Source organism: Scyliorhinus canicula, chromosome 1, assembly GCF_902713615.1.
Source record: "Scyliorhinus canicula chromosome 1, sScyCan1.1, whole genome shotgun sequence".
NCBI lineage: Eukaryota > Metazoa > Chordata > Chondrichthyes > Carcharhiniformes > Scyliorhinidae > Scyliorhinus > Scyliorhinus canicula.
The window spans coordinates 205,336,374-205,363,611 of NC_052146.1; the positions used below are offsets into that span (position 1 = coordinate 205,336,374).

At 47.0% G+C, this 27,238-nt stretch overlaps 1 protein-coding gene across 3 annotated transcripts in view; it reads left to right on the plus strand.

Moving 5' to 3' along the window:
• Positions 1-27,238, plus strand: part of LOC119971165 (1-phosphatidylinositol 4,5-bisphosphate phosphodiesterase beta-1) — a 983,652-nt gene that overhangs the window by 567,857 nt on the left and 388,557 nt on the right. For all 3 annotated transcript variants that reach the window (XM_038806377.1, XM_038806362.1, XM_038806370.1), the window contains one exon: positions 12,573-12,713. In XM_038806377.1, coding sequence (XP_038662305.1) covers positions 12,573-12,713 — 141 coding nt within the window. The remainder of the gene's footprint in view (positions 1-12,572; positions 12,714-27,238) is intronic.

The following is a 27,238-nucleotide window of genomic DNA, read 5'->3' on the forward strand; positions in this document are numbered from 1 at the left end:
CAACTTCCCGAATGTTTCCATCAATTTTTGCTCCTGTTAGAAGTCTCTGAACTGCCGTCTCTTCATCACAAGCCTTGCATCGGATTAGGGCTTGATCAACACGGGGCCATGTCAGTGTGGCTGCCCCCATGTGACGGTGACATCAAGAGCTGAGAGTCGAGGTGCCAACTCGGGTTGAAAATATTCCTAAAGGTTTGATTAAGTGACCTTCCTCCTCCAAACGCACCGCCTGGCCTTTCAACCCTTTTCTTCCTCCTGCTCCCTTCTCTAATATTCTTTATTGGTCATTAAAAAAAAAATGAGACAATTAAAAATAAGGAAGGGTCTAGAGTTCTTGGTTTGTGTGAGAAGTGTTAATAATTTCTCTTTGACAAAACCTGGCATGATTCCTCTGGCTATAATTAATGTATTTGTCACCGCAAGATTTCCATATTCTGCTGCAGTGTGGTCATCCTTGCTGAGCTCCTATGTTCTGCCTTGCTGCAGAACCTTGAGCAGGAGTAGTTGTGATGTGATTGCATTGCACGTTCAGGAACTCAACAAACAGTTGATTGACGTATTTATTATATTTTCTGCCATTCTCTGGAGTAAGTGCATACGCGCCGGACTCTCTCATGACAAAGATGAATAGAGTATTTTTAGTTGCTCAACAGACAATGGCGAAAACCTCTGTCAGTCACACTCTGGGTTTTTAAACATGTGAAATATCCCATTTGCTGTTCATAGCCCAAAGACTTGGCGCAAAATTGCAGTTCTCACAGGAACAATTATTGGAAGAGGGGGTGAGAACCAGAGGTCTTCAGTTTTGCCAACAGCTACTTAATGGGGGGGGGGGGGGGCAGGGTGCGGGAGGTACTATGGTTACAATGTGGGGTACCATAACTGGGCTTAAATCAGACCCGCTCAAAACAGGCTGGCTGAGAATCAATGTCCTTCCTTATCCAGATGATTCCTGTTGCATTTGCCAATTTTGACAGACAGCAGCCAGAATTTCTGTTAAGGTATCTCCTACTCATTGTCAGCCTCAGTCTTCACATTAAATTATTTGTGGAATATTTAATTGGCATTTTGAAATTGCTGACTCTATTTATCAACACCTATGACTCTATTTATTAATCCACCCCTCCCCTCCCCCTTCCAACCTTTCCTCCAAGTATTTATCCCATTCTCTTTTGAAGGCTTCCAATAAATCCATTTACCCTATCAGGTAATGTATTCAAGATCCTACCACTTATTGACGTGAAAATAAAATTCCTCTTGTCGCCTCATGCTCTTTTGTCAATCGTTTTAAATTTGTGGCCACTGGCTATCAATCCTGTTGTATTGGCGGCTTCTTTTTAATTGCTTTTGTTAAGGTGATGTCGATTTTCACAGTAACTTCATTGCAGTGTTAATGTAAGCCAACTTGTGACACTAATAAAGATTATTATTATTGCGGCAACTGGCGAGTAGCATACCCGGAGGCATGATCGTGGCATGGTTGATCACATCCCAATTGATCACGAGGTGATTGGCCAGTGGGTAGCTCCATGTTGTGTGGTGTTGCGCTAACAGAAACAAGCACAGCAAGTGTCCGTGTTCACAGGGAGAGGATAGAAGACCCTTGGGCCCAACAGTAATGAACAGTATAAAATAGCTATTTTGTTTCAAACTGCACATCTGTGGCACTTTCAGATAGAATTCTTGGAATGGTCTATTTTTATTCGAAGCTTATTTAATCTTGATCATGGAAAGCCAACAACCCTCCCAATACAAACTTAGAATAGCACTTGGACAGGCAATTATCAAAAATAATTTTTTTCCCAATAACATTTTATAAGTGGGTCTGGCTTTAATGAAAATGCTGGTACAAATGGATTATCCAATAAACGAAATGGCTGAGTCCATAAACCATCTGAAATTCCAGGTGAATTAGATTTCGAGTGTGTTATTTGGCGGTATAAATAGAAGATATTCGGTGCATTGATTTACCCTGAGCTTTTCTGAAACTCATCATCTTTGTTGATTGGATCTTTCTGTGAAATGTTCTCTGATGTGCTATTTTTCTCTGTTGTGAGCGGCCCAGTAAATGCAATTTGCTCCCTCTGCCTGCTCCTTTCCCTGGTCCGTTGGACATGCCAGGAAAAGAAATTACTTACGAAGCTGGTGTACCTGCCTCTCACCCTGGCCATTCACAAAGGTTGGATCTCCCTTTAACGGGGCAGATCACACCATGTGATTTTTGCCATCAATGGGATAAGTGACAGGTCAGCCAATTGAACCACGTAAATGGCCAATTAAAGATCACTTTCCGCCTCTGCGGGTATTTTGTCCATTTGGGGAGGGGCCATCCAGCAATGAAACCTTGTGGCCTCCCAGCGGGCTCCAGAGGTGCATCGGCACTCCTCGGCCCATGGAGGGATCGCCCTGGAGCAATGGTGCCAGTGGCCCCAAGCATGCTTTTATCCTTCTGCCATTGAGATACTCTCTCCATGCAGCTGCACCCTCAGCAATGGCCACCTGCCAGCAGTGACGCTGTTGAGCTGCCAGCCTTCTGACTGCATGGCATCCTCAGTGACGGCCACTGAAATGGCAGTCACCAGCAACATGTGCCCCTAGGTCCCACCACTGGTTGAAGCGGGGTCAATTCCCATTCACAGTGCCAGGCCAGCAGCAGGACTTCAGCCTCGATCAGAAAATTCAATCTACTCTCTCTGAACTAAATTACTAGTTTAGGGATAATTTGTGCCAATTTGTGCAGTTCTTTGTGCTGTCAGCTCAAACTGACAGGAACCTGGTTGAGGCCATTATTGTGTTTTATACCTTGGAGATAAGGAAAAACTGGGCAAAATTCTCCATTTGGGAGACCTTTTGTTCTCCTGCCGGAGCTGGGCTGTGATTGACAGCTTCCACACACACGCAGCTGTCAACTTTGCTCCATTTTGATTTGATTTTTTGACTTTGATTTGATTTATTGTCACATGTACCGAAGTACAATGAAAAGTATTTTTCTGCGGCCAAGGGAACGTACACAGCATGTACATAGTAGCCAAAAGAATAATCAACAGAGAACATTGACAAATGGTACATCAACAAACATTCATCTTCCTTCACGGTTGGGTAACTCTGAAGTCCTCTAACTGCAATGTTTAGAAACATCAATCTTTGATTGACAGATCCTGGGCTACTTCAAACAGGATTAAGTGCTTTTCAATCACCTCTCTTCATGCTTGTGTGATTTTGAAGTGGTCAGCTGGAAATTGACAGCACTTAATATGGTGCCAGGCCCACTAAAATCCATTTGCATCCTCCTGCTAGCGCGGGGGCACGTACCTCGATCCCGATGCCAGCGGGGGGCCAGAGCATTAGAAACGGAGTCCAGCGCCCATCCTGTTTTCTCCCCGATGCTGAATTCTCCGCCTCACCAGAAACTCTGCTACTGGCAGCGCAAGGCAGAGAATTTCACCCACTGTGTCAAATCAGTGGGAGGGTTTCAAAGGTGAGATGCGACAGGCACAGTTTAGACATGACCCCAGCAAGAAAAAGGGTGGAACTATCAAATCTAGAGCCCTCCCTGGTTATCCAGAAGCATGCAAGGTAAGATAAAGCAGTAAAAGAAAGCTTATGACAGTCACAAAAATGTAATACTGTAGAAAGCCGAGAGGAATATAGAAAGTGCAGGAGTGAAGTAAAAATGGGAATTGGGAAAGCGAAGAGAGGATATGAAAAAATATTGTCACGTATAATCAAAGAAAATCCTAAAATGGTTTACCAGTACATTAAGAGCAAGAGAATAACTCAGGAAAAGATGGGGCCTATCAGTGTTGTACCTGATAACTTATGCGTTGATGCAGAAGATGTGGGCAGGGTTCTCAATGAGTGCTTTGTCTCTGTCTTCATTAAGGAGAGGGATGATGCAGACATTCTAGTTAAAGAGGAGGAGTGTGAAACATTAAACATAATAAGCATAATGAGAGAGGAAGCACTCGAGGGACTGGTACCCTTGAAGGTGGATAAATCCCCAAGGCTAGGTGGATTGTATCCCAGGCTGTAAAGGAAACCTGGAGGAAATGATGATTCTCTGAGGATCATTTTCCAATCCCTATAGATGCAGTCGAGTTCCCAGGGGATTAAGGTCTGTTAACGTTGTACCATTATTTAAAAAGGGTGCAAGGGTTAAGCCAGAAAATTATCGGCAAGACTTCAGTGGTGGGCAAATTATTAGAAACAACTCTGAAGGACAGGATAAAATGCCAAACAGAAAGGTCCGGATTGATCAAGGCTAGGTACCATAGAAGAAAATTGTGCCCTACTAATTTAATAGAATTTTTTTGAGGAAGTAACAAGGAGGATAGATGAGAGTAATGCAGCGGATGTTGGCGCCATGGATTTCAGTAAAGCATTTGACAAGGTCCCACATGTCAGACTGGTCAGAAAAGTGAGGTCTTGTGGGATACAGGGAAAGGTGGCAGGTTGGATCCAAAGTTTGCTCAATGACGGGAAGCAAAGGGCAAGAGTCGATGGATGGTTTTGCAAATGGAAATCTATTTCCAGTCATGTTCAACAGGGCTCAATGTTGGGACCCTTGCTGTTTGTTGTAGATATTAATTATTTGCACTTAAATGTGGGAGGCATGATTGGGGAATTTGGAAATGACACAAAAATTGGCCATGTAGTTGATAGTGAAGAGAATAGCTGTCAACTCCAGAATGATATCAATGGTTTGGTTGAGTGGGCAGAGAAGTGGCAAATGGAATTCAATCCGGAAAAGTGTAAGGTAATGCATTTGGAAAGGGAAAACAAAGCAAGGGAATACTCAATAAATGGGAAGCTATTGGGAGGGGTTGAGGAAGTAAGACCTTGGAGTGCATATCCACAGATCCATGAAGGTGGCGGGACAGGTGGATAAGGTGGTGAAGAAAGAAGATGGAATGCTTTCCTTTATTGGGCGAGGTATTGAATACAGATGCAGGAATGTAATGCTGGAACTGTATAGCACGCTGGTTAGCCCACAGCTGCAATTTTGTGCGCAGTTCTGGTCACCACTTCACAGGAAGGACATAATTGTTCTGGAGAGAGTGCAGAGGAGATTTACAAGAATGTTGGCAGGGCTAGAAAATTGTAGCTATGAGGCGAGAACTAGTTTATAGTTCTTTCCCTTATAACAGAAGAGGCGAAGGAGTGACCTAATTGAGTTATAAAATATTCTTTGGAGCCTAAATAGGGTAGACAAGAAAAAACTGGTTTCCCTTAGCAATCATCAGGGGACATAGATTTAAGGTAGAAAGATTAGAGGAGACATGAGCAAAATGTTTTGTCAGCCAGAGAATGGTGGAATTCACTGCCTGAATTGATGGTTGAGAATGAAACAGTCAACTCATTTAAACGGTTCCTGGGTCTGTACCTGAAGTTCTGTAGCCTGCAAGGCTATGGCCTAGGTGTTGGAAGGTGGGACTAAAATGAGCAACCAATTTATTTTTTATATTTTGTGGCCAGCGTAGACTCGATGGGCTGAATGGTTCTATGGCATACAAGGTTTTATGTGTGAACAGGACTTTACTCCCAAAGTTTTTTTTAAAATGTCTAAAATCAAAAGTTTCTAACTTACTTTTAGTTTCTCTTTCTTTAACCACGCCCACCATGCAGCACAAGGAGCAGTCAAAGATCAAACAATTAAACACAGTGACTGTTTAAGCTCATTCCATTTGTTTCGTTCATGAAGGAGGAGGTTTTCATCCACTTACTCTTGGGGCAGCACGGTAGCATGGTGGTTAGCATAAATGCTTCACAGCTCCAGGGTCCCAGGTTCGATTCCCGGCTGGGTCACTGTCTGTGCGGAGTCTGCACATCCTCCCCGTGTGTGCGTGGGTTTCCTCCGGGTGCTCCGGTTTCCTCCCACAATCCAAAGATGTGCGGGTTAGGTGGATTGGCCATGCTAAATTGCCCGTAGTGTCCTAAAAAGTAGGGTTGGGGGGGGGTTGTTGGGTTACGGGTATAGGGTGGATACGTGGGTTTGAGTAGAGTGATCATTGCTCGGCACAACATCGAGGGCCGAAGGGCCTGTTCTGTGCTGTACTGTTCTATGTACTCTGAGCTGGATTTGATCTTAATTTTTTTAAATCATTCAGGAAATACCCATCCCTAATTGCCCTTGAATGGAGTGACTTGATAGGCCATTTCACGAGTCAAACACATAGCTGTAGGTCTGGAATCTCATGTAGGCCAGACCAGGTAAGATTGGCAAATCTCAATGGTTTTTTTATTGAATTCAAATTTCACCATCTGCTGTGGTGTGATTGGAACCGGGGTCCCCGGAGCATTATCCTGGGTCTCTGGATTAGTAGTCCAGTGACAATGCCATTATGTCACCACCTTCGACAGGTACCCAATCTGCTGTGGGACCCACCCAACTTCTTTATCTTACTGGCTACTTAATTCATGGAGAAGGAGGCGTCTTTCGGCCGCATGTCAAAATAGATCACACTTTGCCTACTCTAAGGGCTAAATGTGAACATTAAAAACGTGGCACGTTTGGATCTTCCCAGCCCAGCTTTAACCTGCTCCTGCTCAATACAATTGCATACAACAAGGTGTAACTGCTTAGCCTGTGCAGTACATCGGCCTATTAAGAACCATTTTGTAACTCGGAAATTAGCTGCCTCAGCAAAGCAACTCATTTTGCCAGACCAGTCATTGCTTAATGACAATAATTGATTATATCGAGCATTCTGTTATTTTTGCAAAAAATGGGGCGCCACCCAGATTTTAATAGAGTGCAATTAAAAGCACTATATCAGTGCAGGTTGTGATTCTGCACCGGCACAAGTGACCTTTTACCGATCAGCTTAATAGCCACAGAAGGTCCGAGGAATGGTCGGTATTTGAAACATCAACAGATTTGTGTTCACTCAGCTGAGGCAGCTCCGAGGCACTACTGCGCGTCTTGAACGATTTGTACCGTTGACTGATTCACACGGATTTAGCCAACATAACTAAATTTGCGATACATATAATTAACTATGGAAGTTTCAAGGCAGCGTCTTGTTTTAAAATGAGATCAGAGTTGACAGGAATCGCGACTATCCTTAAATTCTGCTGTGCCTCCAATGAAGGGAATGTTCTGACTTGTGCTGATTTATTGGCACAGCAGAGTCCTTTACAAAGCAAAGCAAAAGAAGGTGAAAGGTGAACAATCCTTCATGTGTCTGCAGCCTGCGTGGAGTGGGAAGGGGGTGGGGTGGAAGGGTGAAGCTTTAGCCTTTTATCTGCATCTTTTAATTCCACCAGTTCAATTTGTAAGATGTCTTCTGGTGTTGGCTGGGAGGTTTTATTGGTTGATAAACTGTAGATGCTTTTGACTTGTTAGCATAATGGAAAAGGAAAGAAGCAACAAAACAAAACGCTCTTGGCGGATAAGGTGAAATGAAAATGACAGTTAAATTAGAGGAATTAGACCCCGGTGCAAATCATTGGTTCACAACAGGAATATGAAAACGTGGCACACACACAGCAGTGACGCATATAGAATTTTTGCTGGGTCCAAAAAAGATTGCAATTTAACCTTCAATTAAGAGTTGTAAAAGAGGAATTTGTTCCAGTTTGATTCGTAATCTGTTGATCTCAGTGAGAAATTCAGCTACGACTGTGACAGAGGACAGCACGTCAGGCGGTGTGGATGGTGGATGTGGGGGTGGGGTCCGGTTCGCACATAAAGGTGTTTGAGGAGAACAATGCTTCATACTGAAGGTGCAGCAGTTGTTCCTTTACACGAAGGCTGAAGCAGAATTGATGATAACGTTTGCAGTAATCGAAAATGTGTGCAGCGTTTTCATTTAAACCAAGACTGCTCTCTCCCTCAGATTGTCCTTGTCGGAGCGATGTTATTATTCAGAATTCATATACCTGTTGGTAACTCATCAGCTGAGACAGTCAATTTTTCCTTGCAGTGAAATCTGTAATTTTATGCTGAGCCCTAAAGTAGCCCAAGCAATTAGACTTCATTCGGACGTCTGTCTGATGTTAAGAGGAGAACGCAACCTCGATAAATTATACAAGTTACATTATTCAAAAGTATAGATTGGTTTAAGTTATAATAAACAATCATCCTTTCATTTTAAGGTGGCAGAACAAGATCCGAGATTCCTGATCGCCTTCCTTTTTGTGGTGCTAATCCGCCCCCCCTTCCTTTTCCTGGTGCTAATCCCCACCCCACTGCCCCATCACAACCCCTTTATTGACCCACCTAAGCACACTGGTGGTGAGGCAGTGGCCTGGAATCCATGGCCCTGAGGTTGTGAACAGCGCTATATGAATGCAAGTCTTGCTGTTCTTTCTTTGACTCATGCTCCAGTAAGGTTGGGTGTTGGATTTCACGAGGATTTTAACTGTTGGCCACCCTAATTTTTTGCAGCCGATCTATGGAAACCCCAGGGAAACTTTTCCACTCAGGATACAGTAGGCCACCAGGAGAACAAACCCCCCACTGCAAATTCCATCTCCAAATTCTCATTTCCTGGCAGTATCTTCTGAGGGGAAAGAGCTGAAAACAGACGCCTATTGATGTACCATCAATTGGACTCGAGACACGATGAAGATCCAAACTGTGGCTTTAATCAGCTAGTTGTTAGCCCGGTGGTCGACTACAGAGAAAAGGCCGACCGCCAGGAACTCTGGGTACTTATACCCCGCCTCGGAAGGGGGGTCTACTTGCCTCTCAACCAATTGGTGAGCAGTCACTTGACTAGTCCCAGCCAATCGGACGAGAGGCACATGACCAGCCAGAGCCAATGGGAAACGCATGCTCTGCACCAATGGCAGTGCTCACATTCATACCACTACACCTATCATCTCCGCTGTCTTGTTAGCTTGTTTTGATGGAATCATGCACATGTGATGCACATGCACCCAATGTGCTGTTTTCCAAGCAGCCAGTTTGTACAGCAACAATGAGAGCAATGGAATTCCAACAAAACACTGTGGATGCTGTAATTCTGACATTGAAACAGACGATGCTGGAAAATGTTCAGCTGGTTAACCAGCAGCAGTGGAGAGAGAAACAGAATTAAACATTTCAGCTTGATGCCCGTTTAGTCAAAACTTGGATTGTGATGCCCTCTACAAAGGGAAAATTGTCCAGCAATGTTTTTATTATATATTTATTCATGAGATGTGGGTGTTGCTGGGCTAGGTCAGCATTTATTACCCATCCCTAATTGCCCTTGGGAAGATGGTGGTGAGCTTCCTTTTTGAATCCTACTGGTGTGTGGGCTAGTTTGAAAGGAGCATTGTAAAGGTACAGTTGCAGTTTATTGAATTATTTCCATTTTCTTTGAGACACGATGAGACCTTGCTTTCCCTGTAGGTTCAGTGCAGAGAGTTCGACAGTGCTGTGCTTTAATGTACAAACCAGGTTGAATGCCACTTTTGGGCATTCTGGAACAAAAAAATAATGGCCAGAATTAGTTTTTAAAATTTGAAGATCTGTCTCAGGCCCATTTCTCATTGGCTGCAGCGCCGAGATTCACCCCGCTAGTCACCGACACTTTTTTTGCCATTTCTTTGGGCATCGGGGTGTCTTCCCTTTTTAAAAAAATAAATTTAGAGAACCCAATTCATTTTTTCCTATTAAGGGGCTATTTAGCATGGCCAATCCACCTACCTTGCACATCTTCAGGTTGTGGGGGTGAAACCCACGCAAACACGGGGAGAATGTGCAAACTCCACACGGACAGTGACCCAGAGCCGGGATCGAACCTGGGACCTCGGCGCCGTGAGGCAGCAGGGCGAACCCACTGGGCCACCGTGCTGCCCTGTCTTTCCCCTTTTGAGGCCAGATTTTAGTTGATTACCTGCTGGCAGGCTGAGAGCAGCTCCTCACAGATTAGGGTGCCATTTTGAAAGGCTGCCCTGATCTCTGGATCCACCCTTTCAGCCCCCTCCCCCAGCTTTCAGGAACCCCCCTTCACCCCTACCCCAACCTTCTCATGGCCCCATCACCCCCCCTCACCCTCCTGAAATGGAAAATCCCCCCCCCCAGGGCTGACCCCTGGCAGTGCCAACCTGCCACCTGGGCACCTTCACACTGTTCGCCTGGCATCATCACTCAGGCATCTTGGCAGTGCCAAGGTAGTTATTCTGGCAGTGCCAAGGTGTCCAGGTGCGAGGGGAAGTATCAGGGTGCTACCCTGCCTGGCCCCAATCACTTGGGAGTCTCTAACAGCATTTGAGACCCCCTCCCCACCTAAGGTGCCATCATGCCTGGTCCACATTTGTGGGAACCAGTGCTAAACGATGCCCTGTGGAGGTCTTGCAGGTCTGACCGTTGATTCCTGGGCGCCGGGTGAAAGCAGTGTCCAGATATTGAAATGAAGAGCCAAATGGATAATTATAAATATGCAGATTTGGAAGGGCAGATCGTGGCCGGCAAAGAGGGTTCGGTGACCCGTGATCGGCCCAGTGTCCGGTGCAGAGCCCGATTTAAGGCTGTCATGCGATTCACGCATTGCGCCGGATCAGCACCAGGCACCAGGCGCAACGCAGTTGCTGAATCGCGGCCTCAGTAAATATTGTAAAGTGCATTGTATTCTAGTAAAATACTAATTTGCAACACTTTTTCATCAGGAATATATTAGGTAAAGGGTGAAGTGACAGACTGCAGTCACGTTCATCTTATTACCTGTCACCCCCACACTCGCCCTCAGTATACAATTTTGCACATGGTAAGACACCATTGCCTATTGTGATACTTTACAGAGCCATTACTTAAATTACAGAAATTTCCTTGGCTTTTGTCCTTGAAATGGATTTGTGAGGTTGTATTCAAGGCAAGAACTCTCTCAGATTAATGTACAAAGCTTTTGACTTAAGAGTTTGGAGCAAGAGCGGTTTGATTGGTGATGTTTGATGAGACCAGCATTCAAATTGGTGAAACCTTGATCTTAATTGACTTGCGCGCAACAAACCATTATTTTTATCTCGGTAATTACACAAATGTTTTTTGTTTTATTCAGCACTGGGTGTGTACAGTTAACAATTGACAATTTTTGTAACCGAGCCGAAGCACTCCAATTACATAAAAGCAGCAAAGTGAAACATTGGATCATAAATCCTGGTTTTGTACTTTGTGCCATGGTGTGATTAATTTTGAGGCCCTAAAGCAGCATTTAAGCAGCAGCAACAATAATTTGCATTCATATAGCAACTTTAACATTCAAATCCCACCATAGCAGCTGGTGGAACTTAAATTCAACTAATTCAGTTGCAATATAATCTAGTCGCAGGAATGATGAGCATAACAATTATCATCAATTGTTTGTAAAAAATCTACCTGGTTCACTCAGAGAAGGAAATCTGCCATCATCACCTGGTCTGACTCCAGATCCACCTGGTCTGACTCCAGATCCACCTGGTCTGACTCCAGACCCACAGTTTATGTGTTTGCCTATGGCTCTGCTATGGCCAGTTCAGCAAGCCACTCAGTTCAAGGGCAATTCAGAATGGACAACAAATGTGGTTGGGTGGAGGTATTAGCGTAGTCACTGGACTGGCAATCCAGAGATCTAGTGCAACTCCCCAGGGATTTGGGTTTGGATCCCTCCCACCCCCACCCCACAGCCAATGGTGAAATTTGGATTCAATAAAAATCTGGAATGAAAAGTCCAACAATGGCCAGGAGACATTGTTGTAAAAAGAAAGCATTCTTGTCTCACGACAGACTGAGGAAACAAAAAGCCCCTGGGTAACAAGCGTCCATACGAGCATCCTGTTCTGTCACTACGGCGACCGGATTGTAAGTCTGACTAGTAATGGTAAACTATACCTATCCTCACTTTGCTGACTAAGAATCCTTTGTAAAAGGAGTTGAGGTTTGAGAAATCTCAGTCCCTTAGCCTAACATTTTAGGCTCATGATAAAGCTGCACACAGTCCAGACATAATTTGATACAAAGTTGGCAACTCACTGAGGAAAGCCTTACAGGTGAGCACTGTGCAGTTAAACAATTCTTAAATATGCAGCAGGTGCTGTTCTTATTGTTTTTGGACACAGGCATGTTGCCAAGAATAGAAATAGCTTTATTCTGTGTTTGATACAAGGAGGACTTGATGTTCAGCCCAGAATCAGAATATGCTCCAGCCCCCAGGATTCGCATCTCTAAACTTGATAGGGGTGAAAAAAAAATATTTTAAGGATAAAATGTCCATGAATCTTTTTCAAAATAAATTTAGAGTAGCCAATTATTTTTCTTTGCCAATTTAGCATGGCCGATCCACTTAACCAGCACATCTTTGGTTTGTAGGGATGAAACCCACACAGACATGGGGAAAATGTGGAAACTCCACACGCACAGTCATCCAGGGCCAGGATTTGAACCCGGGTCCTCAGCGCCGCAGTCCCAGTGCTAACCACAGCGCCACATGTCACCCATGAATCTTAATCAGTATCCATTACATGATAAGATGAGTTAAATCTCTTTGAAAAAAAATAATGATTTTAATCACATCTGCCTGCAGTTGAATAATCATTTTTTTTAAACAGGAGCAGAACAGACATTTTGAACAAACACCAACTTTCTCTCTGTTTTTGTTTTTGACCAGGATGGCAAGCTCCGAGAACTGTTGGATGTTGGAAGTCAGGGAAATCGCTTGGAGACCAGGATGGTTACCGTGGTTTATGGCCCAGACTTGGTCAACATTTCCTATCTCAACTTCATGGCCTTCCAGGAAGATGTAGCGAAGGTACTTGCACATTCCAAAATTCTCATGCTCCATCGCAGTCAGCCATGTTTGGAATGGTGGCATTGTATTTCTGTGGCTCCTGAATACAAGCAGTTGCTATTATCACTGTTGGCTTAAAGTGAATTGAAAGACAGCTTGCCTAGCGTCAGACCTTTCAAACCTCAACATGATGCCGCAAAATCAGTTCCAAATTTGAAGAGTCCATTTTGTTTTAAAAAAAGGATATCATCATATATTATTTCCAATTCTTATTTTCTATTATTATTATTTTTTGATTGGGTAAGATAGTTTGCTTTCAACTTGAATGCACTCCCTGAAATGTTGGTGATGCAGATTCAGTGACATTAACAGTCCAGTGGTAATGAAGGCTAAGCTGTTAACTTTCACTGTTAATATTCCACTGGCACTGGCAGCAACTTCGGGAGTTTGCACATGCACAGAATAATATGGAGATACAGAAATTTCCACCACTGATTCTACCCTCGACCAGCGATTGTGCTGTTGATGTCCCTCCTTATCTCAATCCCTGAACAATTAGGAGATGACAGAAACTGACATTGTTTCCATTATTAGTCTCACTGAAAAAGTTACAACTTGTTGAATGAGGTGTTACTGGGTTTATAATAGTGATGTAGCATCGCAATTACTGCTAAACACCCACATTCACCCTGGAATGCAAATCTCTCCTTTTATAAGATTGGATAATTTTGAAATAAAAACTATATTTTAAAGTATTTTAAAATTATATTTGAGTTTATATCTTAATCCAATCAAAATTAATTATTTATTATTTTATTCTCTGAAAATATAGATTAAAAGTGCAAGGTTATTTTTAACTTCCTGGTTTGCTGTCTGTGTGAATAATTCAAAGTGATTGGCTGCTTTCCCTATTGAGAGTCATAAAGGTCACAGCATTAAAACAGGCCCTTCGGCCCAAATTGTCTATGCAGGCCAGTTTTTACCACTAAGCTAGTCCCAATCGCCCGCATTTGGCCCATATCCGTCTATATCCAGCTTTCCCATATAACTGTCTAAATGCTTTTTAAAAGACAAAATAGTACCCTCCTGTACTACTGCCTCTGGCAGCTCGTTCCAGACACTTACTACCCACTGTGTGAACAATTTGCCCCTCTGGACCCGTTTGTATCTCTCCCTTCTAACCTTAAACCTATGCCCTCTAGTTTTAGACTCCTCTACCTTTGGGAAAAGATGTTGACTATTTACTCTATCTATGCCCCTCATTATTTTATAGACCTCTATAAGATCACCACAAAGTCTCCTACGCTCCAGGAAAAAAATCCCAGACTATCCAGCATCTCCTTATAACTCAAATCACCAAGTCTCCCGGTATCATTCTCGTAAATCTTGTCTGCACCCTTTCTCGTTTAACAATATCCTTTCTATAACAGGGTGACCAGAACTGTACACAGTATTCCAAGTGTGGCCTTACTGATGTCTTGTACAACTTCAGCAAGACATCCCAACTCCTGTTTTTAATGTTCTGACCAATTGAACCAAGCATGCCGAATGCCTTCTTCACCACCCTGTCCACATGTGACTCCACTTTCAAGGAGCTATGAACCTGTACCTCTAAATCTCTTTGTTCGATAACTCTCCCCAACACCTTACCATTAACTGAGTAGGTTCTGCCTCGATTCAATCAACAAAATGCATCACCTCACATTTATCTAAATTAAACTCCATCTGCCAACCCAAACGGGGCGTGACATGGCCAGAAGATGCCAGAAGAGGTCTTCCTGGGCTTCCCGACAGCCATTGCGCCTCTCGAGATCTAACCAGATCTCGCAAGACGTTGTGAACTGGATCCCACCCACAGTGAGGTGTCTGATCGCATGGCCACCTGGCACCTACTGGCCTTGCCAATGAGACCCCAACCAGGTGCCATTCAGTACTGATCCCCATAAATGGGAACCAGGCAGAATGGTACTTGGGGGGAGGGGGAGTCTCCCAGGCAATCTGAGGCCCCCGGGTGATTGGCCTCTGGCCAGGTTGGCACTGCTGGTGCCATCTGGGAACCTGGTAGTGCCACCAGTGTGCCAGGCTGGCAGTGCAAACATGCCAAGCTGGCATTGTGCCCGCAACACAGATTGGGCCGGGGTCTGCCCTGCCCATACGTGGGGGGTGGGGGGTGTGAGGGGCTCAATTTGGGGCATTGCTGGAGTCCGGGGGTTGCAGTGGGGGATCTTGAGATTGGGGAACCATTTTAAAATCGTGTCCCAAACCCTTCCTACACTGAGCAGTTTCCACTCATCGGATGTCCTCAGTGCAGGAAATACGGCAAAGTGCGACCCAGAACAGAACTCTGTTTTATTTTGGTTAGATTGCGCCCTATAAATGCACACTACCAACAGAAAGAAGTACCACTGCTAAAATGGTATAGAGGTAGAAGTTTTCATGTTGCCACAGTTAATTGTCCTTTTTTTAAAATGTTTTTATTGATTTTAAATTTTATGATACATAATTCCGTCATCACTGAAAAAGTCAAAGTTTGTACATTTGCATGGTTCCTTCTGGGGTTTTGACCCCCTACCCCCTCCAAACACAGGGTGAGGCAAGTGTACATATGTATGTGTCTGTCCATGGGTCCTGTACGCACTTAAAGTACTCCCCCATGATGAGCCAGTGTTTTTCTATGTCGGGGATTTCTCCGTGGTCTTCTTTATGAACTCTGCGTGTGCATCATCCCAGTTGGGAGCGTACAATCAGCAAGAACTACTGGTGCCCCTTCCAGGACACTGATGACCAGGATATACAGCCCCCAACCCCCGGCCTTCAACAAACCCCACTGCTGCAAACACCACACTCGCATTAAGTAGCATGGCCACCACCCCTAGCTCTGGTCCCGTAGCACAAAGAATACGTCTGTCCCACCCACAGTTCATCCCCCTCTCCCAGGCACGCATCCCAGAGAAAGACTATGTCAGCTTTCATACTTTTCAAGTGGGCACAGACTCTGGATCTTTTCACTGAGCCGTCACGTCTCCCGACGCTCCAAGAAACCACCCCGATGGGGGATGTCTGTCTCTCCCCCCCCACCCCCCAAATCTCCTGTGGGACCAACCACACCCATCCTGTGGACACGCCCTGCACTCTGGGGCTGCCTTCTGCCAGCGGGCCGTCCAAAGTGGCCACCACACACACCATAAGGCTTGGTCCCTGTGCTCTGGGGTTTACGTTTGCCCAGGGGCCACCAACTTTGTGTACGCCATGTGGGTGAGCTTCTGCACTATGGGGTTTCCCTTTATTTCGGGACCCTCCAAAGTGGCTGTTTACAGTGCTTTTGTGTTCCTTACTTCCATGTACGATCCGTCGTATCAGCCTAGAGCCCTTGTCCTTTTGTTCCTCTTTGAGTCTTTCCTCCCCCTTCCCCTTAACTCTATTGTTGTAGGGCAGCACGGTGGCCTAGTGGTTAGCACAACCGCCTCACGGCGCTGAGGTCCCAGGTTCGATCCCGGCTCTGGGTCACTGTCCGTGTGGAGTTTGCACGTTCTCCCCGTGTCTGCGTGGGTTTCGCCCCCACAACCCAAAATGTGCAAAGTAGGTGGATTGGCCACGCTAAATTGCCCCTTAATTGGAAAAAATAATTGGCTAATCTAAATTTAAAAAAAAAAACTCTATTGTTGTTCACTCCCCCTTCCTGTTATCCACTCCGCTCCTGTTCACCCCCTAACTACCCCCCCCCCATTGGTGGTGTTCATCACCGCAGTTACCAGGCACTCTCGCCCCAGCTGAAAATGCGGTGCAGTCCATCACTCGTACCTCCAGGCGCTAGTTTTTCCACAAGCGTGGTGGCGGCCTAAGCCTCTCCTTCTCCCACTACCTGTCTTTTCACTCTTCCTCCTCCTCACTCCTAATGTTCTGCATCCTAATGTTCTCGTCCCCACCTATCTGAGCCTTCGCACCCACATGCACTCCCGCACAAATCGTCCTTTAAAGTCTCAGTTTGCCAGGATGTCCACTTCATCTCTGGCTTTGCTGTTGCCTTTCCAGCCGTCTTCATGGAGGAATTTGTCCGCCTCTGTAGGAACAGTGAAATAATGTTCGCTCCCCTGGAAGGTGACCCATAGTTTGGCTGCGTACAGCATTCTGAACTTCACCGCGTTTTTTGTACAGGTCTGGCTTTGTTCTACTAAATTCCCCCCAGCGCTTGGCCAGGTCTGCCCCAATGTCCTGATAGATCCTGATCAGGTGCCCCTCCCATTTGCAGCATCCTGTTTGCCTGGTCTAGTTCAGGATTCTTTGCTGGTCTCTGTACTGCTCAGTAATTATGGCACTCAGCTGTTCCCTGACCCCGGCTTTGGCCCGAGTAATCTGTGGGCCCTGTCTATTTTTTGTCTTGGGAAAGCTGTCTCTCCCCACCAGGTTTCCCAGCATCGGGCCACGTATTCCGTGGGGTTCCTGCCCTCGTTTCCCTCCGGTAGGCCTACTATCCGCATATTCTGCCGCCTCGGCCGATTCTCCTGGTCCTATATTTTTCCTTTTAGGGTCGCCTGTGCTGCCGCCAAACTTGCCACCTCCGATTCCAGTGCAACGATCCCGTCGCTCTGGTCCATTGAGGCTTTCTCCGGCCACTTTATGGCATTTCCCTGGGCCTCCAGCCTTCATTTAAAAAAAAAAGATTTTTATTCAAATTTTTTAACAACAAATTTTCTCCCAACAATAAAATAAAGAAGGCATAGAAACCACCCCCCCCCCCCCCCCCCCCCCCCTCCCGGGTTGCTGCTGAGATTGACCACCCTCTATCACTCCACCAGGAAATCGGGAAAGGGCTGCTGTGGTGAATCACAATCCTAATAATTCACACTGTGTGTTGTGTCTCTGTAAGCTCGGTATACGAGCAGTTGTGCGGCTCTGCCCATAGGGGGAGATGAGGAGTTTGTACTGGGCTCCACCCATGGTTCCGCCCATGGCTCCTCCCACTAACTGGAAGTATAAAGATCTGCAGTTGTGAGCCTGCTGCCAGTTCATCTCGTCACAGGCAGGCTCAATTGTAAGACTATTAAAACCACTGTTCACTTCCAACCACGTGTCTTGTGAATTGATGGTCACGTCAGCTGCCACCGCCGGAAGAACCCTTGTACCGACCCCCTCAGGGCAAACTTGACCCTCTCCAGTTTGATGAACCCGGCCATGTCGTTAATCCAGGATTCCAGGCTCAGGGTCTTTGCGGCCCTCCACTGTAAAAGAATCCTACGCCGGGCTACTAGAGACGCAAAAGCCAGGATACCGGCCGCTCTCGCCTCCTGTACTCCCGGCTCTGATGCTACCCCAAAGATCGCGAGCCCCCAGCCTGGTTCCACCCTGGAACCGACCACCTTGGACAAGGTCCCCGCCACCTCCTTCCAGAAGCCCTCCAACGCCAGACACGCCCAGAACATGTGGGTGTGGTTCGCCGGGCCTCCCGAACACCTGTCACATCTGTCCTCTCCCCCAAAGAACCGGCTCATCCTAGCCCCAGTCATGTGCGCCCTATGCAGCACCTTCAGCTGAATTAAGCTGAGCCGTGCGCAAGAAGAGGACGAGTTCACCCTCCATGGGGCGTCCGCCACGTCCCCTCATCGATCTCCTCCCCTAGCTCCTCCTCCCACTTCGCTTTCAGCTCTTCCACCGAGGCCTCCTCCCCCTCCTGCATCACCTGATAAATTACCGAGATCCTACCCTCACCGACCCACGTCCCCGAGAGCACCCTATCCTGCACCCCCCTTGGCGGCAATAGCGGAAACTCTGCCACCTGCCGCTTAACAAACGCCCTAATGAAATGAAAAATGAAAATCGCTTATTGTCACGAGTAGGCTTCAATGAAGTTACTGTGAAAAGCCCCTAGTCGCCACATTCCGGCACCTGTCCGGGGAGGCTGGTACGGGAATCGGACCGTGCTGCTGGCCTGCTTGGTCTGCTTTAAAAGCCAGCGATTTAGCCGAGTGAGCTAAACCAACCCCTAATCTGCATATACCTGAAAGTATTCCCGGGGAGAGACCCCACTTCCCCTCCAACTCCTCTAAAGTCGCAAACTTCCCGTCGAGGAAAAGGTCCCCCATCTGCCTGATGCCTGCCGTATGCCAACTCAAAAACCCACCATCTATTCTCCCTGGTGCAAACTGGTGATTGCCCCGTATCAGGGCCCACACTGAGGCCTTCACTTCCCCCCTATGCCGCCTCCACTGCCCCCAAATTTTGAGGGAAGCCACCACTACTGGACTCGTAGAATACCTTGCTGGGGGGGAGTGGGAGCAGGGTCATCACCAATGCCGCCTCCAGCCTTCGTGGCCATCAGTGCCTCCGCCACTGCCACCTTGACCGTTGTCCTCATGTCAGCCTTGATGGCCTCTTTGAGTTCTTGTAATTCCTTCATGAGGAACTCCCTCCACCCGCCCACCAGCGATGGGGGGCTCCTTGCGCGGCCTGGTGGTCCTTTTCTGTCTGTCAGGCATCGTTGGGTCCTCATTGCCTTGTGCGTTCGCCATTTCCTCTGTTCGCTTCTCTCGGATTTTGTTACCTTTCACCTCTTTTAAGACCTTGGGACCTTCAACTGCTAGGCATTGTTAGTTCTGCTGTTGTTTGAAGAGGTGAGGGGATGTTTTTTTTTCCAATTCTGGCACGTTATTTTCAATTGAAACTGACTAAATCCAAATTCTCAGGAGGATGAAGTCCATGGTTAATTTTCGTGAAGCCACAAGCGCCAGTTAAAAATATTTTATTTCAACAATAATTATCTTGAAAATTTGCTCCAGTTGAGATACTAAACTGTACAATTTACTGAATTATATTTTTCAGTTTTTAGGATCGAAGAAACGCGTCTATGTTCCTCTCAGGGTTAGGGAGCCTCCTGTAATTGGCTCCCAGTCGGTCATTCAGTGTTGTCATAAGAAACTGGACACATCTCTCTTATTTTAGCCTCCATTCTGACTTTGTTGTCAAAATAACTTCAGGTTTTTGAGTTGAACTTTGTCCTCTCCTGTCCTGGGGCGAAATTCTCTGCAGACCGTCGTAACGCCGATTTCCGGCGAGCAAAATTGGTGTAGATGACTCCGGCGTGGGGGCCTTCTTTAAGGCCGCTATTCTCAGTTCCCGGAGGGGCCAGCAGCGGACTGACGCGATACGCGTCAGTTTCACCAGCTGCGGAAGTGGTGAGACCCGGCGTTTTGGGGGGGGGGGGGAGGAGGAGGAGGAGAGAGACAGCCCGGCATTTGGGGGGGGGGGAGGAGGGGAGGAGGAGAGAGACAGACCGGCATTCGGGGGGGCGGGGGGGAGGAGAGAGACAGACCGGCATTTTGGGGGGGGGGGGGGGGAGGAGAGAGTAATATCGGCATTTTGGGGGGGGGGAGGAGGAGAGAGACAGACCCGGCATTTGGGGGGGGGGGGGGGGAGGAGAGAGACAGACCCGGCGTTGGGGGGGGGGAGGAGGAGGAGAGAGACAGACCGGCATTTGGGGGGGGGGGGGGGAGGAGAGAGACAGACCCGGCGGTGGGGGGTTTGCGGCGTTGAGGTGAGAGGAGAGGGGGGGGGGTTTGCGGCGTTGAGTTGAGGGGGGGGGTTTGCGGCGTTGAGTTGAGGGGGGGTTGCGGTGTTGAGTTGAGAGAGGGGGGGTGGCGTTGGAGGGGGGGCGGCGTTGGAGGGGGTAGGGGTGGTGAAGGGGGTAGGGGTGGTGAGGGGGGGTTGGGGTAGGGGCAGCGGCGTCCAGAGGAGGGGGGCGACGGATGCCCGGGGCCAACGCACCGTCGCCCCTCCTCTGCACGCCGCTGCCCCTACCCCAACCCCCTCCCCTCACCACCCCTACCCCCTTCACCACCCCTACCCCACTCCAACGCCGCACCCCCCCACTAACGCCACACCCCCCCCCCCACTAACGGAGGAAGGAAGGGGGGAGGAGGAAGGAAGGGTGGAGGAGGAAGGAAGGGGGGAGGAGGAAGGAAGGGGGGAGGAGGAAGGAAGGGGGGAGGAGGAGAGAGGGGGGGTGTGTGGGTACCGGCCTTCAGAGGGAGGGGGACGGGGTGTGGGTAGCGGCGTTGGGGGGGGGGGGACCCGGCGTTGAGAGGGGGGGGACCCGGCGTTGAGAGGGGGGGACCCGGCGTTGAGAGGGGGGGTTGCGGCGATGAGGGGGGGTTGCGGCGTTGAGGGTGGGGGGTTGCGGCGTTGCGAGAGATGGGGGGGCGGCATTGGAGGGGGTAGGGGTGGTGGGGAGGGGGGTAGGGGTGGTGGGGAGGGGGGGTAGGGGCGTTGGAGGGAGGTAGGGGTGGTGAGGGGGGGGTGGTTGGGGTAGGGGGCAGCGGCGTACAGGGGGGGGGGCGACGGTGCATTGGCCCCGGGCATTCGTCGCCCCCCTCTCTGCACGCCGCTTCCCCCCGCAACCCCCCCCCCGATGCTGCAACCCGCCCCCCCGATGCCGCAACCCCCCCCATGCCGCAACCCCCCCCCCCCGATGCCGCAACCCCCCCCCCCCCCCCCCCCCCCCCCCGACACTGAACGGCGTCAACCATCATCAATGGTTGACGCAGTTTTAAAGCAACTGTGATTTTCGCCGACGTGACCCGTGGCCACGTCGGCGGGACTTCGGCCCATCCGGGCCGGAGATTTGTGGAAACAAAAATATAATGAAATCCCGCCGGCGCCAGCTGTTTTCAGAGGCTGCCGGCGGGATTTGCACAGCGCCGGTTTTTGGCCGGTCACAGAATTAAAAACCCTGCGGGAGCGGGATTAACGCCGCTGCCGGCCGATTCTCCAACCCTACGTGGGGTCGGAGAATTTCGCCCCTGGTGTCCTGGTGAGCCAAACAGCCCACATGATATGAAACAGAATTGTGTTTTAATACTGCCCTGTTCACAGCCTATCTGCATCATAGAAATAAAAATAGGCAATGCTGGAAGCATTTAGACAATCAGGCAACATTGTTGGAGAGAGAAACAGAGTTGGCGTTGTAGTGATCTTTACATGGCTATGTAAAGAAGGGGCTGATGGGACATGGAAAGACCACTAGGGGGCAGCACTGGCGGGTATAAAGGGGGAAGCAAGCCGCCCTCAAGCTTCTTTGGCTGATTAGACTTGAGGAGAACAAAGGCAGAGATGTAGCTCAAGACTGCTTGTGTGGTCAGGCCTAGTTGTAGTGTATAGAAAAGTTGTAACCTTTCTACTGGTACAGTTCTTAAAGTAAGAGCTCGAGCAGTTATTTAAGTTGTGTTACTGAATAAACTTTATGTAAAACTTCTGGACGACTTTGAGCCTTCTTCCGAAAGCCTTTGCTGTAACTGAATTGAGTAGCACATGTTACCTGCCATACAGGTAACAAAACAGGTGTCACAGGTCAGCAACATTCTTGCCTCTATTTCTCTCTCCATGGATACTATCCTGACCTGGTGTTTCCTGCATTATATGTATTTTTATTTCAGATTTCCATTATTTGGTTTCCCTGTTGCAGGGGACAGTTGAAATTTGTTTTTCTTAATTATTCAGAGCAATTATGTCTCTGAATATCCACTTACTGATGGGGAGGGGGGGGGGGGGGAGTAGTGGGGGAAGTGGTTTTCGAACTGATTATCAGTCCGTTGAACTGTGTTGAATGCTCTTTCATTGACCAACAGTCCTGTTGTTGGATTCGAACCCGGGGCTTCGCTTAACGTCCCAGTGTTTGAGGCGCTACCATTGCACCACAAGGCCTTCTACAGCAGGAACACTTACTTGAGAAGCAAGTAAACAAAGCCTTGCTGCAACTAATCTTTGAAATATGTGCTTTAGACCATTTTCAATGTCAGTGGTGATTTATGTTAATAATGGTTTTTATCTCTTCATCCTGATTTCAACAAATCACAAATTATTCACTGCAAATTATGCAGTTTTCTGAATCTCTTTTTAAATCTCCATGAAGTAATCTCATTTTTCAATGCGACCAACATTCTCAATCCAATACCTTTGAACCATCTGTGCTGCTATTGAGGTAACTGCTTTACACTGAATGGGATGTCCTCATTAATAAAGACTATGAGCAATGCCATTTTAATGTTCCAGTCATGAAGACAATAATAATAATAATAATCGCTTATTGTCACGAGTAGACTTCAACGAAGTTACAGTGAAAAGCCCCTGGTCGCCACATTCCGGCACCTGTTCAGGGAGGCTGGTACAGGAATTGAACCCGCGCTGCTAGCATTGTTCTGTATTACAAGCCAACGATTTAGCCCACTGTGTTAAACCAGCCCCTATACAGCGAGAGTAAGAATACAGTAAGAAAAAATAAAATGATTACATTTATATGGCACCTTGGGGTAAACTCTCTACATCTATTTGTAAAGTTAAAGATCCACAATTGTTTTTAACAGCTTTATCAATTTGGTCCTGCCGCTTTTAGAAATGTCATTATGTGGTCCCTTGGGTCACCCTGCTCTTGCACACCCTTTAAAACGGTGTGTTTGGTTTATATCGCCTTCTTCCTCCCAAAATGCATCACTTCACACAACTCTGCCATAAACTCCAGCTGCCAGTCCCCCAGTTTGCCAAACTACTCCTTTTTCGGTGATCACTTGCTAACGAGTATGATTGTCCACCTAAGAAACTCCATGTCACCGGTCATGAGTTCTGTGGGTCCTTGCGTGGCTGATGATCCCGATCCTAGAGCAGCATCTCCGTCTGTACATTTGGAGGGGTTTCCAGGAGATGGGATTGGTTCTTGGACTCGAGATTGCTGGTATTCCTTTCTCAGACTCCCTTTCTGGATCTCCTCTTGTTGATAGATGTTCTCAAAGAATTGTCCCTTCGTCAGGAGGTCTCCAAGTAGGTCTCTTCTAACAAAGGTCTCTCAGACGTTAATGTCTATGTTGCATTTCTTGAAGTAAGCCATCAGAGTCACTTTGAAGTGCTTCCTTAGTCCTCCTCTTGTTCAGGAGCCTTCTTTGAGCTGGGCAAAGAAAATTTGCTTTGGCATTCGGGACTCTGGTATCCTAAGCAATGACTGGATTCTCCAGTCCCCCAGCCACATGCTTCTTGATGGCGCGCTTTTCACTGGTGGTGGGATTCTATTCTCACGCAGCTTGTCAATGGGATTTCCCATTATAGCCTCCCCACACCAGCGAGAAACCTGCTGGTGAGGGGGGAGGAGGGGTTAGGTGAAAAGTGAATCACAACGGCTGGAGAATTCCACCCCACATGGCATGCCCATCGGATTTGGTCATGGATGATCGTGGCCTCGATGCTGGTGTTCTTGGCTGCTAGAAGGACACTGATGTTAGTACGCCTGTCTTCCCAGTTGATACAGAGAATGCATCTCAGACAGCATTGATGGTACCTCTGCAGGGCCTTGAGATGGCGTCTGTATGTAGTCCACTTTTCTGAGACGTATAGAAGAGTTGGGAGGACAACTGCCTTGAACACGAAGGTTTGAGTATCAGAATGATCATCAAAGACTCTCATCATTAGGTGTCCGAAGGTGGCACTTGTGGATTAGATACGACATTGGATCTCTGCATCAATGTCAGCCTTAGAAGAGAGATGATATTTTCTGTCTCTCAAAGGAGTTCTGTCCTTACTCTGCATAGGTTTATGGCCCAGGTATTGGGTCCATATATTGACTTGGTGGCAGTGAAGAAGCCCATGTGTCGTGCTTATCAGCGAGGAGTTGCAGCTCCTTACCTTTCTCAGTCCACCATTTGTTTCTTGATTTCCCTTGTTCTTCTTTCTTGTTCTCCACCATTGTTGTTTGATGAGCTCTCCTCTTTGCCTTGCTGGTGATGTTTTTTTGCCAGGTGTGGAGAGCTTTCCTCCTCTTGTTGATGAGGTTTTGGATGATACAGTCGTTCTTGTTAAATAGGTCGAGGTGTTTCCTGATCTTGTAGTCGGTGGTTTCTTCATAGCTTGAGATGATGGCCATCTTCAGCTCTCTCCAGTTTTCCTCCACTCCACTAGAATGGACACGTTAAAGATTTTGGAGAAGACATTGTTGGACATTCAGTAGCATGCTTGGCTCTTGAAGCCACTCAACGTTAAACATTTTCTGACCTGTTTCTTCATCTTCCATTGCTTCTGGTGGAGTTTGATGAACATAGAGGAGTGGATGAGCTAGTGGTCTCTCCAGCAGTTACCTGCACTGGTGATGAGGGCATCTTTTGGTCTCGGGATCGGACAATTACATTGTCGATGATGTGTCAATGCTTTGATCGTGCTGATCCTCGGGTTTCCTCCCCAGAAGAAAGTATAACCACGGCCATCTTCCTTTGGCTGCCTTTCGCCTGCTCTTCGACCCTCTTGCAGACCGTGACATTAATGTTGAAGTGCCTGAGTTCACAGGAAACAAGGGCAGTTTTCCCTTCCGGTCAACTGTTTTGCTTGTTATCCATGAGGGTTCGTATATTCCAGCTTCTGAAATTGAGTTTAACTTTGATTTTATGACTGCAGGCAGAAGAGCCGACTGGATTCAGCTTTCCAGTCAGGTTCGAGATGGAAAAGACTATTTTTAGGGCCTCTTTCCTAGTCCCAGGTGCCTCTCTCTGATCACCACAGGGTTTGTTTGTGTGGTGATGCGTTGATTTTCTCTCGGTAGACACTTGGTGCAGAATAGATTTTAACATGGGATGCCATTGCACATAAGCAGACACATGTTCCTTGACAGAGGGTTGGTCCAGTTCCAGTGGCAAGGAAACCTTGACAACCGGGTATCTCTCTACTGCTGCAGCCTTCATCTGCCATCACAGCCGTACGAGTATCTTCCACCTGATGCACTGTTGAGGGCTTATTTTAGATTATGCTTTATCTGGTTCTTCCCCTCCAATGTTACCATCATGGATTCCCTGCCAGGTGTTTAAGACTCCTGCTGGCATCACACTCGGTGTCAACAGGACGCTCAAGCCTCTCCACTATTGGCAAGATGGCAATCCATGGTAGGCCCAGTCTGCCTATGTCTTCTTGAAGTCTTGCTATCCTCCTCACTATCATCTGATTGCAACTTTTGGTTCATCAATAACTATTGGTTGGAACAACGGAAAGGGCTCTCAAGTTCTTGCGCACATATCATGGAAGACCTTAAATCCACCTGACAGCAAATATGGTTTAAAGTTTCATCCAGAAGACAGCAGCTCCGACAGCGCTGCACTCCTTTAGTGCTGCACAGAAGTGTGAATCTAGATTGCGTGCAAAAGTCTTGGGGGCAGGATTTGAACCCACAATCTTCTGACGCAGATGTGGGAATGCAACCGATTGCTGATATTCTGAGCCTACTTCCTGCTACACCTGGTGAACTATGGGGCTTCGAACAGGTGAATCATTGGCACTACCAGGGAATGGGAAGAACACAATGTCTTCTCACCAAGGGATTGGATGGGCACGTTAACAGCCCAAGACTAACTTTCTCTCTGTTTACTGAACTAATGAGAATTGATTAATGCATTTCATTATAAAGCCGTATATGTTAATTGTATATTAAGTATGTTTAAATGAGGGTAGGTGGTGGGCAGTAAACGTCTCGATAAATAGACATTGACTTGAACTGTGGTTTCTGGATAAGGAGGTGCTTCTTATCATTTGTAACTATGTAAATAAATTCTTAAAAACATGTGCAAAGGTGGGCTCCAGTTGTATCATATTAACAATGCCATTCAGCCCCTCAAGCCTGCACCGCTATTCAATTAAATTGTGGCTGGTCTGCTTGTGTTTCAAATTTCACATTCCCATCCATCCCTCGACAACCTTTGATTCCTTTGCCTAACAAGAATCTTATCTACCCCCACCTTATAAATATTCAGTGGCCCCTGACCTCCACCGCCTTCTGAGATAGAGTTCTAAAGTGGCACAATCCTCTGAGAGAAAATAATTCTCCTCATCTGTGTCCTAAAGGGCGGCCCCTAATTTTAAAGCAGTGCCCTCTAGTTCAGGACTCACCCACAAGAGGAAACATCTTTTCCACATCCACCTTGTCGAGATCATTCAGGATCTTACATTCTTCAATCAGGTCACCCCTCAATCTTGTAAACTCCAGTGGAAACACGCCCAGCCTGTCCAACATTTCCTCATGAGGCAACCCATTCAATCCACGTATCAAACAGCTGCCAATGTATTTAAATCCTTCCTTAAATAAGGAGACCAAAACTGCTCATGGTATTCAAGATGTGGTCTCACCAATGCCATGAATAACTGAAGTACAACATCCTTACTTTTATGTTTAATTCTTCTTATAATAAAGGATATCATTCCATTAACCTTCTTAATCACTTGCTGTGCCTGCATACTAACTTTTAGTGACTCATGCACAAGAACACCTAGATCCCTCTGCAGCTCTGAATTCTCTGTTTAAGTTACACTCTGCTTTTATTCTTCCTGCCAAAGTGAACAACTTCACATTTTCCCACATTATAAACCATCGGCAAGGTTTCTTGCCCACTCATTCGATCTGTCTGCAACTGTCTTTTTCACAACATACTTCCCTACCTATCTGTGTCATCTGCAAATTTAGCAACCATGCCTTCACTCCGCTCAACTAAATCAATGAAATAAATTATAAAAAATTGAGGCTCCCGCACAGATTCCTG